This window comes from Gavialis gangeticus, unplaced genomic scaffold (genome assembly GCF_001723915.1).
Source record: "Gavialis gangeticus isolate Ggan-Ray unplaced genomic scaffold, GavGan_comp1, whole genome shotgun sequence".
Classification (NCBI taxonomy): Eukaryota; Metazoa; Chordata; order Crocodylia; family Gavialidae; genus Gavialis; species Gavialis gangeticus.
Window position 1 is genome coordinate 17,729,869 of NW_017729008.1, and position 17,856 is coordinate 17,747,724.

The 17,856-nt window shown below is 42.5% G+C and overlaps 1 protein-coding gene across 1 annotated transcript in view; it reads left to right on the top strand.

Moving 5' to 3' along the window:
• Positions 1–17,856, top strand: part of RELN (reelin) — a gene marked incomplete at its 5' end in the record, with an annotated part of 668,605 nt that overhangs the window by 585,019 nt on the left and 65,730 nt on the right. The window contains 5 exons of the mRNA XM_019509331.1: positions 7,796–8,025; positions 8,998–9,218; positions 10,495–10,642; positions 15,406–15,664; positions 16,861–17,110. Coding sequence (XP_019364876.1) covers positions 7,796–8,025; positions 8,998–9,218; positions 10,495–10,642; positions 15,406–15,664; positions 16,861–17,110 — 1,108 coding nt within the window. The remainder of the gene's footprint in view (positions 1–7,795; positions 8,026–8,997; positions 9,219–10,494; positions 10,643–15,405; positions 15,665–16,860; positions 17,111–17,856) is intronic.

Genomic DNA, 17,856 nt, shown 5'->3' on the forward strand with positions numbered 1-17,856 from the left:
GGTTGGGCCCCCCCCCCCCCCCCCCCCCCCCCGTCATCCACCCTGGCACACCAGCATCTTACAAGCTGAGGTTGTGGGTGTTTTTGGCACTCTGCCCAAAAACATTGCTGACCCCTGGTCTACATACATGTTGATAACAAATTGCATCCATATTCTTGTCCTCAAACTTGAAGAATTTAAACTGGCAAACTCTGAAGACAAGAAAATAGAATATCAGAATATAATAAAAACTATCATTTTACAGCCTGCCATGACACAGTGTGATGTTGCACTACCTCCATGAGCAGACCTGGCAGACATATACCAGTAGCAATTTATTTTTTCCTTTATCCTGGCTTATTTGTACTGTCTGTAGCATTCAACTACTGGAACCAGAGTTGCTGCTCCCAACTCTGTGTGGAGGGGAGAGAGAATAGCAGAAGCTGCTTTTTGTCCATCTTGTCCATTAAGGCAAGATAAGGACCCAGTAATCACCTGTTACTTCCCCAAGCAGTACAACAGGGCAAGCGGTAATGTCTCCCTAAATAAACATATCTAAAAACAAATTGAAATTGTATTATTTAGAACAGGGGTGGGTAACATATGGCCTGTGGTCCACATCTGTCCTGAAGAGCCATTGAATCTGGCTCAGAGCCAAGCAGGGCTTTGTTAGCTTTCAGCCATGGGCTGCAGGAATCTTCTCCCATGTTGCCCCGCAGCTGGGTAGTGGGAAGAAGAGGCAGTTGTGGCCAGGTCCTGACATTGGTTTTGCTCATACCTAAGCTAGTCATTTTGGTCCACTACCAGAAAAACATTGCCAATTCCTGATTTAGAGAGTAGTAATTTTGAAAGTCCTAGTGAGCTATACAAAATTGGTTGAAAACTAGGAGCAAATAAGGAGCCAGTCCTACAAACAGTTCTAGAAAGCATAATATTTACTATCATACAGTCAGTGGGACAACTGATGGGAGTAACCCTAAGGCCTGGGATTTCATTTGTGGAATCTATTGAAAAAAGATACTTTAAAGATATATAAATTTATATACATTTTGTATGTGTTTAGCATTTAATTAGGTCATAGTCCATTCCATCTTTATGCAACAAATGATATAAGCTTGTAAACTGTTGCTAAAATGATAGTTAAAGTAGTCCAAGAAAATGAGATTTGGCTGTGTACTCATGCACATTGCAATCTGTCATGCAACTGTTTCATAAAATATTGAATATCAACTGTTTCCTGTTTTAAAAAATAGATGAAAAAGCTGTAGAAAAAAATCTTTGCGTTCACATTAAGATACTGTAAGTCTGCAGAGTGTTAACCTCATAAGACCTATATGCAGGTTTTTTGCATCTGGTACCAGCATTGTACAAAAAGTTAAATGCTTTCAGCTAAGGGTTTTGAAGACATTAGTATAAATGAAGTGATTTTCATCTATGCTTTATTATTCCACATAGATTCATAGAAAATTAGGATTGGCAGGGACCTGAGGAGGTCTAGTCCAAGCCCCTGCTCAAAACAGTCCTCCAATTTGTCTAATTTCTGCCTGAATCCTAGCCGTACTCCAGCATATCTACTACTCCCCAAATGATGTCATTTGCAAACTTGCTGAGAGTGCACTACATCTGATCATCCAAGTCGTGTATGAAGATGTTGAACAAAAGCAGCCCAAGGACTGACCCCATGAGACACTCCACTTGATACCAGCTGCCAAGTAGACATCAAGCCATTGATTTACTATCCTTTGAGCCTGACTATCCGGCCAGTTTTCTATCCATTTTACAGTCCCTTCATCCAGCCTGTACTTCCTTAGCTTCCTTAGCTTGCTTGCAAGAATGTTGTGGGAGACTGTATCAAAAGCATTGCTGAAGTCAAGGTATATCACATCCACTGCTCTCTCTGCACCCACAGAGCCAGTTATCTCATTCTAGAAGGCAATCAGGCTGGTCAGGCATGACTTGTCCTTGGTGAATCCATGCTGACTCCTTCTAATCACTTGCCTATGATTAGGCTGTGTATCCGTGCTGACCTCGCCTGTGAAGACTGGGTGAAAGAAGCACCGAGTACTTCAGCCTTTTCCACATCATCTATCAATAGGTTGATTTGGTAGGCGACCATGATCCTCTTCTTGCTGACATACTTGTAGAAACCCTTCTTGTTACCCTTCATATCCCTTGCTAGCTGCAACTCCAATTGCATTTTGGCCTTCCTGATTTCATCCCTGCATGCCCATGGAAGACTCTTATGCTCCTTCCTAGTCATTTGTCCATATTTCCACTTCTTGTAAGCTTCCTTTTTTTGCTCACTGAAAAGTTCCCTGCTAAGCCAAGCTGGTTTTCTACCATTCTGGCTAGTCTTCTTGTGCATTGTGATAGTTCATGCTTGTGTGCTTGGTAAGATTTCTTTAAAAAACAACCAGGTGTCTTGGACTCCTTTCCCCCTAAGACTGGCCTCCCAGGGGATCCTGCCCATCAGTTCCCTGCAGGAGTCACAGACTGCTTTTCTGAAGCCCAGGGTCCATACTCTGCTACTCTCCTTTCTTCCTTTTGTCAGGGTCCTGAACTCGATCATCTTGTGCTCACTGCTGCTGAAGTTGCCATCCACTTCTGTGCTCCCCACCCATTCTTCTCTGTTTGTGAGCAGCAGGTTCAGAAAAGCACAGGCTCAAGCTGATCTCTCCAACACTTGTACCAGGAAGTTGTCCCCAACACTCCCCAAAACGTCACTCCTGTATTGCCATCCCAATGGTGACTGAAGTCCCCCATGAGAACCAGGGCCTGTGGTCAGGAAACTTTAGCTATCTCTCTGAAGAAAGTCTCATCCACCTCATCCTCCTGGTAGCCTGGTGGCCTATAGCAGACACCCACCACAACATCACCATTGTCGCTCTCCCCTCTGACCTTAACCCAGAGACTTTCAACAGGCCTATCTCCAGTTTCATACTGGAGCTCTGAGCAATCATATGACTCTTACATAAAACTTAACTCCTTGTCCTCTTCTCCCCTGCTTGTTCTTCCTGAACTTTATAGCCATGTATGACAGTGCTCCAATCATGTGAGCTATCCCAAGTCTCTGTTATTCCAAACACATCATAGTTCTGTGACTGTACAAGGACTTCTGATTCCTCCTGCTTGTTTGCCAGGATCCATGCATTCAGGTGCAGATATCTGAGGTAACCAGCTGATTGCCCTACTTTCTCAGGAAGAATGAGAAGACCTCCCCTGTTGCCCCCTCCTGCTCTTGCTATGTAAAATATTTTATTTTACATGACATCCGATAAGGCTAAGCACAGATATTTGAAAAGCCCAAGCCTGAATTGATTCAATCTTTGCAGGTTAGTCTAACCTGCATTGATTGAACCAACAAGCAAGTTAATACACATTCACTTTTGATTTCAGAAATGCAGCCACATGCCTGCAGTGGCTCAGAATGAGTCCTCCCTTCCCTTTGCCAATGGCCCAAAAGCTGGAGGGAAGCTGAGCTGGAGGGGAAGGGAGAGGGCATGGCCAGGCCCCAGCAGGCTGAGTGTGATAGGTTTAAAGCCTCACCCTGGTCTGCAGGGTCCCCAGCCAGGCTGTGCCTGGATGGGAAAGGGGAAGCAGCCCTTGCCAGGCTTCTCCCCGAGCAGTGGGGGGACATGGCCAGCAGTGGCTGACCCAGGCAGTGTCTCAGGCGAAGGCAGGGAGGGAGGGGAATTAAACCCCCCTGCCTCCCCTCTCCCGCAGGCACAGAACCCCAGCAGGGGTCTGCCCAGCTTGTGCCCCCTGCTCACACCTCAGCATAGCCCAGGACCCCTAGAACACCCCACCCAGCCAGGGGGCAATCCCACTGCACCTACCCAGCCTCTGAGATGGGGGTTTCACTTGGGGCAGCCCTAGAGCAAAGGCCAGATCAAGGGGAGGGAGGGGAGTGAAACTGGCCCCAAGTCCAGGTGGGGATATGCACAGAGCAGAGCACAGAGGGTGCTCATCCTGGATGTGAGCCCAGCTGAGCAGAGGGACCCAGGTTGGGAGGGGCGGAGAAGGGGCTGGAGTATGTATCCATGCTAGACCAGGGCAAAGCCGAGCCAAGCTGAGCATGCAGCTCCTTCCCAGTGGCTCCTTCTAACTGCTGGAGAGTGACACCTGGGCCAGCTCTGGCCCCCACAGCAGCGTGCATGGCACAGGCATGCCCCAGCAGCGCCTGGAGCTTGTTATCCAGTGCCTGGAGAACAGGGGCACCAAAAACCTGGGCAGTGTGATGCTGGAGGCCAAGCCAGACCAGGCACTGGGCTCCTTCACAGGCCCCAAGGTGGATGGGTGCAAGGGCTCCCCGGGCAACAAGAAGGAGCTGGCCACACCCACCACCACCACATGGCATTTGCTGGATGACCTCAACCCTAAGTGCTAACATTCGCTGTCCGCCGGACTGCCAGGCACTGAACTGGGAGCGCTGTCACTCTTAACCTACCCAGCGGCAGCACAACACAGCCCCATGTACCGGGTGCCTGATGCAGGATGCTACCCCTAGAGCTTCCCTGCCACCACCACTGTCTGCCCATCCAGTGGTCAACCACAGTTCAGCGATGCAGGCAGCGTGGGCAGTACCTACTATTATGGCCAGGGTGAGCCCCCCTGACAGAAGTGGCGGTGGTGGGGAAACCGTAGGGGTGTGCCCACACCTGGTACACAGGGCTGCGCTGCACTGCTGCCATGCCACCACGTAGGTGAAGAATAATCAAGATGCACCCAACTCAGTGCCTGGCAGACCAGGACACAGCAGGTAGTAGTGCTTAGGGCTGAGGCCATCCAGCAAGTACTGTGCAGCAGTGGTGATGGGTGAATCTGGCTCCTCTTCACTGCCTGGGGAACCCTTGCACCCATCCACCTTGGAGCCTGTGAAGGAGCCCAGTGCCTGGCCCAGCTTGGCCTCCAGAATTGCACTGTCCAGCTTCTTGGTACTCTAGCCCAGCTCCAGGTGCTGCTAGGTTGAGTATACACTATGCACACCACTGTGTGGGCCAGGACTGGGGCCAGCCTGGGTGCTGCTCTCCAGCAGGTAGAAAGGGCCACCAGGCAGGAGCTGCTCCCCAAGCTGCATGCTCAGCCTGGCTCAGTTCTGCCTAGGCTTATGTGGACACACACTCCAGCCCTTTCCCCGCACCTCCCCCCCTCCACCTGAGTCCTTCTGCCCAGCAGGGCTCACATCCAGGATGGAGCTGCCACTGCCACAATCTGTGCATGTCCCCACCTGGGCTTGGGACCAATTTCACTCCCCTTCCTCCTCCCAATCTGGCCTATTGTCCCTGGGCTGCCCCAAATGAAACCACCACCCCAGCAGCTGGGAAGGTGCAGCAAGATCACCCCCTGCCTAGGAGTAGGACTCTGGGGGTCCCAGGCTGTGCTGAGCCATGAACAGGGAGGAAAAGTCAGGCAGACCACAGCTAGGGTCCCATGCCTGTGGGAGAGAAGAGGCAGAGGGGTTTATCCCCCTCCACCTGAGCCTGCTGTGCCACACCCATGCCCCCTCCACTCCAGCAGGGAAAAGTCTGGTAGGCGCTGCTCAGCCCGCCCCAGGCAGACCAGGTTGCATCCCTAGCTGGGTTTCCCACCCCAACCCCCTTGTCAGCCAGCCCTCAGTGCTCCACTAGGGAGCAGAGAGGTGGGACCAACCCTGCTCTGCTCGAGCAGACACCACAGCACAGCCCAGGGCTGCAAAGCATCCTGGGATGCTGGGGGACTGATTTAACTTGAACCAAGAAGGGGTCTGGGACAGAAGTTCTGTAAGCTGGTTTGAACCAAATCAGTTAAGTCTGATACTACATTCAGCCAGGTTGATCTTAAACTAGTTTTGCCCATTTTGAAACTGGTTTATATGCACTGAACTTCTGTTCTATTACAGGTTTAAACCAGTTTGTGATCATTTTAAAAAACCAGTTTGTGATCATTTTAAATTGGTTTAGGTGTAACTTCTGTCCCTAGCCTAATTGAATATCAATTCTGATTCCATTCAGAATAGTTAAAACTATGTCTTTATACCTGTCACCTTGACATAAATGGTTTTGGACTGGAAAAACACTTTTATACAGATAGAGAGAGATCAGATCATTTATCATTATGGGCTTGTCTTGACAAGTTTTAGTAGCTTTAGAAAACTACAACTTAGACTTTTTCAGCATATTAGTACAACAACTGAGCATATAAGATTTCTACTATTCTTTGTGTTTGGGATCCCACAACAACAATTAGTGAGTTTTTTAGCAGACCTAAGACTACATTTCTAGTTTGCCTTAAAAACAATTCTCATCCTAATTATAATACTGTTTTCAGTGCTGCCTTTAGGCCTGAATAGGATAAATATGAAAAACAGGTAATAAATACCAACTCTAAACAAAAGATTGAAGTCCCTGTGGTGTCAGTCTTCTGTTTTTGGAGCATTCCAGCATAGAAAACCACAGTGTGCTTAAGGATCATTTAACTAACAGTGAATGTTTGCATATTTTGTGCATTTTAAATGCCTATGCTCTCTGTCACTGTGTTTAGTTAAGTGGTTCTCAACCTTTTTAGACTCAAGGTGTCCCTTGAAAAATGCCAGCTCTTATTTTTTTTACTCATTTTTTACTACAAAAAGAAATAGAGCAATTCTTCTGTTGCAAAGAACTCAGAAGTCCCACAACAGGAATGTTTTTAACACTATGGATTCCTATTTGAAATCTCTGGGTTTACCTTGTGAATCATGTTTGTACACCTACCAGTACTAGCATGACATGGCACCCCACAGCAACCTTGAAAGAATCCCAAGGCGCCCCCTGAGTACTATAGCACCTGATTGAAAACCACTGGTCTAGTACGTTCTCCAAAAAAGTAGTACCAGAGCTGTTGCAGTTGCTTTGGACATGCTGTTAGGGGCAGCAGGTCTCTTACTCTTGCTTTTGCTTAATTAGAAATAAGTTTTGCTCTTGCCGAAATCTTTGTGCATCCAATTAATTTCTTAGTAATAGCAACACTTGATTTGACTATGATGATCCAGATGTTAATATGCCTTTCGACAGGTAGATGGCAGGGCAGTGGTAAAAGGACCTCCCCTCTTTTTTGTGCCCTGTGTGTAACAGCCATTTATTATTTCAGTCCTCTAATTTGAGTTCCAGGGGCATACATTAGCACAGGGGTGTCAAACTCATCTGGCCCTACAGGCCAGCTGATGGTGAAGATCTGGTCTACAGGCCAGATCAAACTCCCAGCCTCCCTTTCTCTTCCCTGCCCCCCACATGCTAGATCCAGTATGTGGTACCTGCTCCAGGACCCCACTACATGCAGTCTGGTCTGGTCTGGTCTGGTCTGGGATCCACACTGAAGATGGCACCCCAACACACACCAGTCTAGGACTGCGCCACATGTAGCACCTGCTCCAACCAATCCAGGATCCACTCTGCATGAGGTTTCCTGGTTGCCACCTGCAGCATGGATTCTTGAGCAGGCGCACAGGACCAGCCCATTGCATGGTGTGTAGGTCAGCTCAGACGAGGGTCACCACCACAGGCTGAATGTTGGGGCTTGGCAGGCTGGATCCAACCCATGGGTTATATCTCTGAGAGCCCTGCATTAACCTAAAGGGCACAGCAAAGATGTTGAACCACAGCTCTGCTCCCCACACTGTATACCAAGAGGAGGAGCAGGCTTACAGTACTCTTAAAGATATCTGTAAAGAAAAAAGCAAGAAACCCACTAAGGTGCCTACCTGAGCTCCCATGGACAAGCAAAACTCTGTACCATATGAAATGCAGAAGGAAGGAATAAGGCACGGTGTAATATCTTTTTTATTGTATTTCTTTTACTCTAGATCAATATTGGATGCACCACAGACAGCTCATCTGCTGACCCAGTGAAGCTTGAATTCTCACGAGACTTGGGGGCAACCTGGCACATGCTTCTGCCACTCTGCTACAGCAGTAGCAGTCATCTCAGCTCACTATGCTCCACTGAGCATCATCCAAGTAGCACGTACTATGCTGGTACAACTCAGGGCTGGCGAAGAGAGGTAATTCACTTTGGAAAACTGCACCTATGTGGGTAAGTGACTTCTAATTCTGCCAAGGACTTTTTATTTTTAGTTAATTTTCTGTCCAGTATTTTCTCCAAGGAACATATCAATTCATGAAAACCAATCTAGTCTCATATCTTTCCTTAAACAGCCTCTAACACTTGGATAGTTCACAGAAATGTATGTTTCAATAATACACCTAAATGTACATTACTGCACTCTTTGTGAAAGTGAAGGATTTTGATCTGGCTACATATCACATGTACATCTTGAAGCATGAAGACTGATTGTACTTGGGATCATAGCTTAGCTACTGTAGTACAACTGCAAATATTTCCATTTATCTATGTGTCTGATTTTATTTGGATGCTTACTAAGATGTGTGAGATCCACTTATATCAGTGATCGTTACAGCAGTACCTTGCATTGGAAAGACAAAGTAAAATAGCTCAGATATCCTTAAGTCCTCTCACTATAGATCTCTAGGCCAAAGAGGCATGTAGTAATTCATCAAAAGTATTCTTGCATTTGAGGTCTTAGAAATCCTTGACTTAGTGCAGGAAGAGGTATTAAATAGTTCTTTCCAGCTCTAATGTCACTATGGCTTTATGGTCACGATTGATCAAAGAAGATCACTGAACATGAGCAGGGGGAGCAAATCTGGTTCTTAGATTGTTAATTAAAGCAAAAGTAAAGCCACCCAAGTCCAATAACATACTCTCTGAAACTGGTGGAGTAGAGGATGCTCAAATTTGAAATCCTAGTTCAAGTCCTCCACTAATTATTTTTAAGGATGGTAACTAGTGGATCAGATTCCTTGGTTTCCTGTAAATAAGTTTGCTCTGAATATAAGTATAGTGGCATACTGGATATTGAAGCTAATGAACATACCTGGTCACTTTTAGCAAATATGTTCAGTGAGTTAGTTTAACAAGAAACAATTGTACTTTCTTATGCAATTGAATTCTGTTTGACTTGGATGTACTATATATCTTTTTCAGATCAGTAAGATTCAGATGGTACCAGGGATTTTATCCTGCTGGGTCACAACCAGTAACTTGGGCTATTGATAATGTCTACATTGGCCCACAGTGTGAGGAGATGTGTAATGGTCATGGCAGCTGTGTCAATGGAACTAAATGCATCTGTGATCCAGGCTATTCTGGTCCAACCTGTAAAATAAGCACCAAGAATTTAGACTTTCTCAAGGATGATTTTGAAGGTATCTCTTTGATTGTATGAACTCTCACAGCTATTTCTGTTTACCCTCCTTTTGGGAACACCCAATTAAAGAGATAAAAAATCCTAAGGTCAGATCTTTCTCCCATTCCTAAGTCTGCCTGGTTTACATCAATGGGACTCTTCAGTTAAATAAGACAGAAGGTAGAGCTGGGTGACGCATTATAAACTAACTGATACACAGAAGCATGCGCTTTCATAGGCAGCAACGTACTTCATCAGAAATTATGAGTAAAGTGGTCAGGATTTGGCCCTTAACCAATATTTATGACAACTGGGTGTTTCTGACAGCACTTTTTATGGCACTTCCTGCTATTTTCTCACCTATGGCTACGGAAACACACATTCTCCACTAGAATACAGTTTTCTGAAACTCTACAGCTAGAAAAGCAATTCATTTTTTCACAGTAATAGATATACAGAATTGCTGGCAAGGGAAATCTAAGTGAATTCACTGAAAACTGTGAATACATCATTAAAATTAATGTTGTCTGCTGGTAATAATATTAGTTCATACACTCAGATATAGAATAAATTAAAATGGGATGACCAGAGGACTTCGTAGCAGGGTAGTCTATTACTGCACAGGGATTCTGAGTTAATGATATAAGTACTGTAAAATTCCTCAGCAGAAGCCTTGGAAAACCAGACCATATCTTTCAACTTTCCAGTAATTTAAGGAAAGGCACAAAAACTCCAATTGAGAAACACCAACCCCTGAAATGAGACACACTAAACAGCACTATTACTATCATGTAGCCCTCCCATTACATACTTCTTTCATTTCCCTCCATTGTGGTATTGCCTCCCATTCTCCCTTAAATGCAATCCCTTGACAACATGGGTTGAATGAGGCTTGCTGTCAGGTAGGCCTGCAGACTGAAGGACCCTGATCGTACTAAGTAGGAGTCGGAGTCTCATGCCACATGCCTCAGAATTCTTTCTTTCTCAAAATGCAAGTTTCTCCATTAACAACACAAAATACAAGTTTTAGTTAAAATAGTAGTTACAAACCAAATTCATTCCATTATATTTGTCACTCTTCATTTCAAACTTAGCCAACTGTTACCTGCCATTTGGCACATGACACTCACCTGTTTCCCAATAATGTTCAATGTTTTTATGTAATCTAAATAAAAATGTAGGAAAGCCATCAGTCTTCTATGAGTTACATTTATTTAGCTTATTTTTGGAGGAAATTGTTATAGTAAGAGTGCCTCAGGATAAATCCTAAATATATACATGTGTTGTGTACTCAGGTCAGCTAGAATCTGATAGGTTCTTGCTGGTGAGTGGTGGAAAACCATCAAGGAAGTGCGGTATCCTATCTGGTGGAAACAACCTCTTCTTTAATGAGGATGGCTTGCGTATGCTGATGACTCGAGACATGGATTTGTCCCAGGCAAGGTAACACAGCTCTAACAATCTTCCACAATTCTGTTGTGACAATAGCTGAGCAATGTTTTGCATTATGTTTCTAGGGTGATAGAGAGCTGATATAGTTATATCAGAGTAAATCCTTTAGTCTTTACTCAGGCAAACTCCCATTTTAAATCAGTAGGCATTTAAGTCAAAGGTAGTTCTCTGTGGGTAAGAGCTGTAGTATTTGACCCAGCATCCTTTGAAGTTTGTTTATATGGAAACTATTTTTCTTTCTTGGTGAAATTGGTTTGCTATTATATGCTCTTATTTTTCATTTTGGTAGCATTATGAATGCTTAAAGTAGGAGCATCAGTTTCTAGTGTAGCTTTTATAGTCATCATTGTGTAATTCCTTAATTTATGGAACTTAATTTCTTCTTATTGCATACATTTGTTTCCAGTAATTCACTGAGAAATTCCAATCAAACTGTCACCAGCTACATTGAGCACAGCCATTTAAAAACAAATATGGCCTGCAGAGGACATATTTAAACAGAGGACATGTCTAAAATGTTAACCAAGCAAAAACATACATACATATATACATAATACATACATACATACATAGTAGTAGTAGTAGTAGTATGTAGCAGTTTATGGTCATACCCAGGACCTATATACACACATGCACATATATACAAAACTGTGTCATACATATGTGTGTGTGTGTGTGTGTGTGTGTATATATATGTATACACACACATATATACATATAATTATACACATATATGTATATAATTATATATACAGAATCTATATATGTATCTATACATATACACACATATAGATAGATATACATACGTGTGTGTGGCCCTGGGGCACGCAGCTCTGGCATGCGGTGCCGGGAGATGTGGGTGACAGCAAGACCCATCCTAGTTATTCCCAAAGGTGTGCGCTAACAGGATGACAGTGCCCTGCACTATGTCCAGCTGCCAGTTCTGGGGCAGTGCCACACTGCTGGGGGTGTCTGCCAGGAGTGAGCATGAGTGCCCTGATGGCTGCTGCTGCTGCAGGGGGCGCTTTGCACCATGCGGGGGGCTGGGGAAGGGACCCACCGGGAGGGACCCACCCCTCCTACATAGTCTCTCCCACCCCAGCAGTCCCCCCACACGCACATCCCTATATACCAGGGACAGAGCCTGGGTCCAGTCCACTGCTGCCGCCTTGCCCTGTTCCTGTTTGCTCCAGCATGCTGAGGCATCTCTCTGGAGGACTCAGCTTCTGGTTTATTCAGGGGGCTGCTTTTTTCAGCGTGTTTTTTTTTTTATACCAGGATTTCTTGGTATCAAAATTAGAGTCCATGCTGCAAACATGCAGCACAAGTTACATGTTTTAATCCCCAGTGTACCTCTTATAGATTTCATAGACATTAGGGCTGGAAGGGACCTTGGAAGATCATCAAGTTCAACCCTCTGCCCCAGGGACAGGAAGTCAGCTGGGCTCACAGGATCCCAGCAAGATAAACGTCCAATTGACTCTTAAAGGAATCCAGAGTAGGTGCTTGCACCACCTCTGGTGGCAGTCTGTTTCAGGTCTTGGGGGCTCAAACCAGTTTGAGATGCCACAACAGGCATGTGCTCGCTTGTCTAGTTGCATGCATATATACATACATACACACATAGGTCTGCTTTATTTATATAGTAAACCAATGCAAAAGTTAATTGTCTGGAATTCAGAACAACTAGTTTTCTGATTCATTCAGTATCTAAGCTTATAGTGCTTAAATTACTTTTTTTGATCAGCTGCATTTTTCCTCATATTTGTTCACTTTTAGTACACCATTCTTCTACTTCTTATGTAAGACTTGTCTAATACTCTTAGCAAATCATATTTTAATATGTTCTTTATCTCTTTTTTGGCTTGTCCTCATTAGCATAAATGCTTTAACTAGAGACACTATTGCACAGCTTCATAATGCACAGTGGTACTTAATTACTAACTGTTAAGTTTTTAGAGAAATAATAAGCCATGGCTTTAGGTGGACCATCACTAACATCTAATATCACAGGCATTAATATTTAATTTCCAAAGTTCTTCAAAGCAAATGTGTTTTTACAGCTTGGCAAACACAAAAATCAATACCCTTTCAGTAATTTGATTGTCTACCGTGTTCTGAAATTAACACTATTTTATCACTGATACAAGAGTCCTGTGAGATGCCCCATCACTCTAAAAACACAATATATTTTCCTTCTCTCTCATGTTCAAAGAATAATCAGTTATCCCTTCTCCACGGTAGGCCCTAATGGATTTGCATACATTGACCTCAAGGTGTTATATGTAAAATCCTAATTTCCTTTAAGACTGGAGATAAATGAATGCTATGCTAATAAAAGAAAAACAGGGCAGTGTGTTTAATATTTTAGTGTATGCAATGGAAAAATTGTTGGCAAATAATTGCTTCCTTTCTTACCCTCTTTGAATAAAGCCACTCTCTGTATACTGCAGAGTCATTTCTAATATCCATTTTCAGCTTTCCACAATTAATATAATGGGAGTTTGTTAATAGTTAGCTTCACCAGCTTCCCACTAAACTCTGAAACAGATTCCTCCATGATATAAATGAGCCAAATCCCACTGAGATCATTAGTAGTTATGTCAGTTTATGCCAGGGATTAATTTGGCACTCTGAAAGTGGGAGTTCCCAATAGATCTTTTAAAGAGAACTGCCAAGGTTAAATGTAAGAGCAGTGGGGTCAGTAACCATGTTAAAAGCCTTGTGTATCCTCATGAGAAGATCCCCTGAAAAATGAGAATAGTAATTATGTCTGTGCCAGCAAATAAGTCTTCGTGGTTAGGAAGGTAAGACTTGTTATACAAGATCTGATCAGTGGTCTGTCTTGTCAGCATCCTGTCTGCAAAAAATTCAATATGAAATAGTCATAAATTAGCGGATAAAATCGATTTTATAGTGGATAAAAACAGATTTAAAAAATATATATTGTCAGAATCAACGTGGGCTTTGTCCTCGCCAGTTCTTTGAGTACAATCTAAATAGATCCAGTTGTACTACAAGTCCAGACACTTCTTTGGTGTCTATTGGTGTTGCATCTAAAGGCAAACTTTTGGTTTTGCAGTTAAAAATAGATACGTTTTTTCCCAAAGATATTTGGTGGCATGGGAAAAAGGTAAGTTAAAATTTACTCTGCAAAAAAAAAAAAATCTATCTTCACTTTTGATTACTCTTTTGAAAGATTTACTGATGAATTATTCAAAATAAAAAGAGAAAAGAATAACAAGCTATAAGCAGGACAGATTCCAACGGGGACAAGGTCACTTGCTTTTTTTTTTTTCTCTTTGAATTACTTGATCAGTGTCAAAGAAGAGAAACTATAGGAATACAAAGACCCACCGGCTGTAAATTCAACCCTTTAAAGTTGATATGTTGATACATGTAGGTCCTCAGTGTTGTTTTACAGTGCTAGCAATATATTTCCCTGGGACACAGTTTGACATGATGTATATTGAAAGGAGCTATTTTTGGTAAGAATAGAAACTGACAATACTAAGGAGCACTTGAATTAATTGACTCATTAGTAAGATATTTTGTAGAAGCTTTCCCTCAAAAGTCTCCCTGCCCTGCAAATTTACCTGAAGATCAAAACAAAATCAGTTCTCTAATACAAAACTTGTTACAGTGTTTTATTGTACTATCGGGCATCCAGTACTTAAGTGATGATAATTAGCACTGTTAAAGCACTTTACATTTTGCAAAGCACTGTGCAAACATCAACTAATAGTCACAATACCCATGTGAGGTTGATGAGTAAATATCACTGTAACCTCTGTTTTTCTTCAGTTCCCCATGTATGTGATTATACTCTTCTTTACCCCAAAGGAAGGATTCCCAAACTTCTTACAAGTCTGTTACTCCTTCTTCAACATGGTTTCTTTGAAGTTGAATGAATGAAATCTTGGTCCCATTAAAGTCCCTGAGAGAGTTTTGCCAGGGACCTCAATATAGAGGATTACACCTACACCAGTTTATTTAAAGCAATGTAGCTTTAAATTTTCAGTGATGAGTCAATGAATTAAAACACCCTTTCTTGCAAGTTCAGAAGAGAAACATGTCTCACTTCCAATTTTTATCAGGTTCTGTCAAAATGAGAAACTGTTCAAGCAGGATAAAAAACTATCAGCTTCTTCTGGAAGGTTACCAACACAATGAATTTTTGAGCAAATTCATAAAAAATCATGATCTCTGCTTAGGGCCTGGTGGGTTTTTGTTTGTTTGTTTGTTTTGGGGGGAAGGCGGGAGCCTCTTTCTCTTAATTTTTTTACACCATTAAAATCCATGCTTGCAGGGTGAAAGAGTAAAATTTCACCCAGGATCAGATTTGCATCAGCTTCACATGCAGATGCTCAAAGCATAATTGAAAGCCTTTGTTCATCAAATCCTAACTGGCCTAGTCCCTTCGCTCACAGACAAAATGCATTCTCTTCACTGCAGGCTGCTTTACTTAGTCCCTGTGGCCTATGAAAAGGAAGACAAAAGTCCTTCCTTGAGCTGAGTCTTTCTTCTAGCAGGGAAACACTGGGCTAGACAGTGAACAGAGATGTGTATATTTGTTGTAGGTAGTCTAGGCTGGCAAGTGGTTTTATGTCTACAGATTCAGTCTTTGCCATTAGACTATTTGGTAAATATTATCCAGGGTTGGGGGACAGGGGAACCAGAACACACTTAGAAGATCTGAGTCCTCTGAGGTGTTTTATGAAGAAATGTGTTACAGTAATTGTCAACAATGTTAGATTTGTGCAGTTCTTCATGAGACTGGGATGCGGCAAGGGAGTTCCAGACCCCAGAAGCCAACCTGTACTTTTACAATATTCACTTAATGGGGGCCTCACGTGGAGCCTTCTGCAAGAATTCCTCTTCAGTAATTCAAGCAATGTAGGCCGATACATTGCCATGGAAATTCCCCTGAAGGCCCGTTCCAGCTCCACTCACCTCCGCTGGTGGCAGCCATCTGAGAATGGGCATTTTTACAGCCCATGGGTAATTGATCAGGTAATTCATCTTTTGTACTTTAAAATATGACCTCACATTGTCCTCAGGCTCAGTATTTCCACTGTGCTTATATTTGTTCCTTTACTCGTTCTTCCTAGAAAACCTTTGGAATGATATTTTAGAAACACAAAAATGCAGCAAAATCATTTATCAAAATTAATATGTAGGAGTTTTTGTGCTTTTAATATGTTGCTATCTTGTTGGGTACAAATATCCATATAAATACTAGAGAGTTTTTTGACACCTGAATAAAGCCAACTTGTTAAGATTAGAGCTAGGTGTAATATGTAAAATATATATCAGCACCCGCTCAAATTTGAAAAGTCCCACATTCAGGGGTGCCCATATATGGAGTTTGTTTTGGCAATTTATAACAAGATAAGTTATTAGTGTAAAGGAAATAGATACTGTTCCTAGCAGTAATATTACTGCAGTTTGAGGCCAATACTGTAAAACATACAAATATTTTTATATTTGTTAGTTCATCTCTGAAACACCTCAAGATTGCATTCACAATTTCTAAGATCTCAAAGCTTTCTTTCCTTTCTTTCACGTATTGAATAAAAATCCTTTCTTTATTTTAATTCCTAGCTCTTTGTTGTTTGCGACTATTGAATGATTTTCACAACAAACAATATCATACTGAATTCAGAAAAATGGATAAATAATTAATTTCATTCTACATGGAGAGGAAGGGTAGTACACTGACCTTGAAGTCAATGGCAAAACTCCCTTCCCTTTCAAAAGATTTCACGCGAAATGCATGAGGCCATGCTGCCTTTCAGCAGGCAACATGAAAATTATTGCTGTGGGCATGATTCTGTAAACATATTTTTATGAGAGTAATTTTACTCTCTGGGTAGTCATGTTGAGTCAATAGTTCAATAGACTATTCATGTGAACAGAATGTGGCCACCTTTGCAAAATAGTTAACTTTGAGGGGCTGCCTTCTATTTACAGTCTGTCAATGATATAACTTATTGATTTCTTTTCTTTTTTTTTTCCTTTTTTGAAAATTCTGGATAAATCAATTTCTGATGAATATAGAACAGTCAAGCACTAACAGGATATGAACTATATCCTCAGTAAATTGTTTTCACCTCTAGGATTCTAGTAAATACCTGAGTTTCAAAGAACTTCTGAATTTTATTTTTTAATTCCATGATCTAAGAAAACTGTTCTTCTAATGGTTTCAGATACTTATTGGTGGAAACATCTCTGGTAACACAGTCCTAGAAGATGATTTCACCACACTGGATAGCAGAAAGTGGCTGCTCCATCCAGGTGGAACAAAGATGCCAGTGTGTGGTTCTACTGGAGATGCGCTGGTTTTCATCGAAAAAGCTAGCACCCGTTATGTTGTCACCACTGACATTGTGGTTAATGAGGATTCTTTCATGCAAATAGATTTTGCAGCCTCCTGCTCTGTCACAGATTCCTGTTATGGTAAGAGCTTTTTGGTATATCTCTGTTCTTCTTGTATAGGAATGTATGGCTACCTATTTTCTGATTCAGACATCTGTGGCAATAAAGGCTCGGAAATAAAGCAAGGAAATTAGTTGGTTTCTATCAGGAAATTAGAATTTCAGCATTTATTGTTGATGTGTTCATGCACCAAACACCAGTAGACTTAGCATGTGCATTCTTTCCTACAGTTTTAACCCTTTCAGAGCTGAATTTTCAGACGCTCTTTGACCTTTGCTGTTTAGCTAAAAGCTGAAACTATTGTGTCACAGGCCAGCTGGGCACTGTGGGTATATCAGTTTAGTTGCAGACTGACTGAGCACTGCAACTTTATTAGCCACTGGGCATTTTGGTTCAGGATCGAGAAGGTGATGTTGGAAAGGAAAGAAATGACAAGTTTCACTTACAAAAAAGAATGAATTTTACTTATGACAACAAAAGATATAGTTTGTATATATTAAAATTGACAATGATAATAAAACAGATAAAGAAATTAACCAAGAGTTCCCACTTGGTTAGTAACTTATCGGTAGTCCCTTGGTTAGAAGATGCACGGCAAGTTGAATCAGCGAAGTCAGACGTCTCTGAACTGGGCTGCTCAAAGGATACTAGTGGAAGCCCCTCAGTCAGGATCTGGTCTCACTCTCACAGGGAGTAAGAGATATCCGTGGGGTATGGGACAGCAATGACCCTTCTGTTCCATCCTTCCCGAGGGTTACTATGACGTG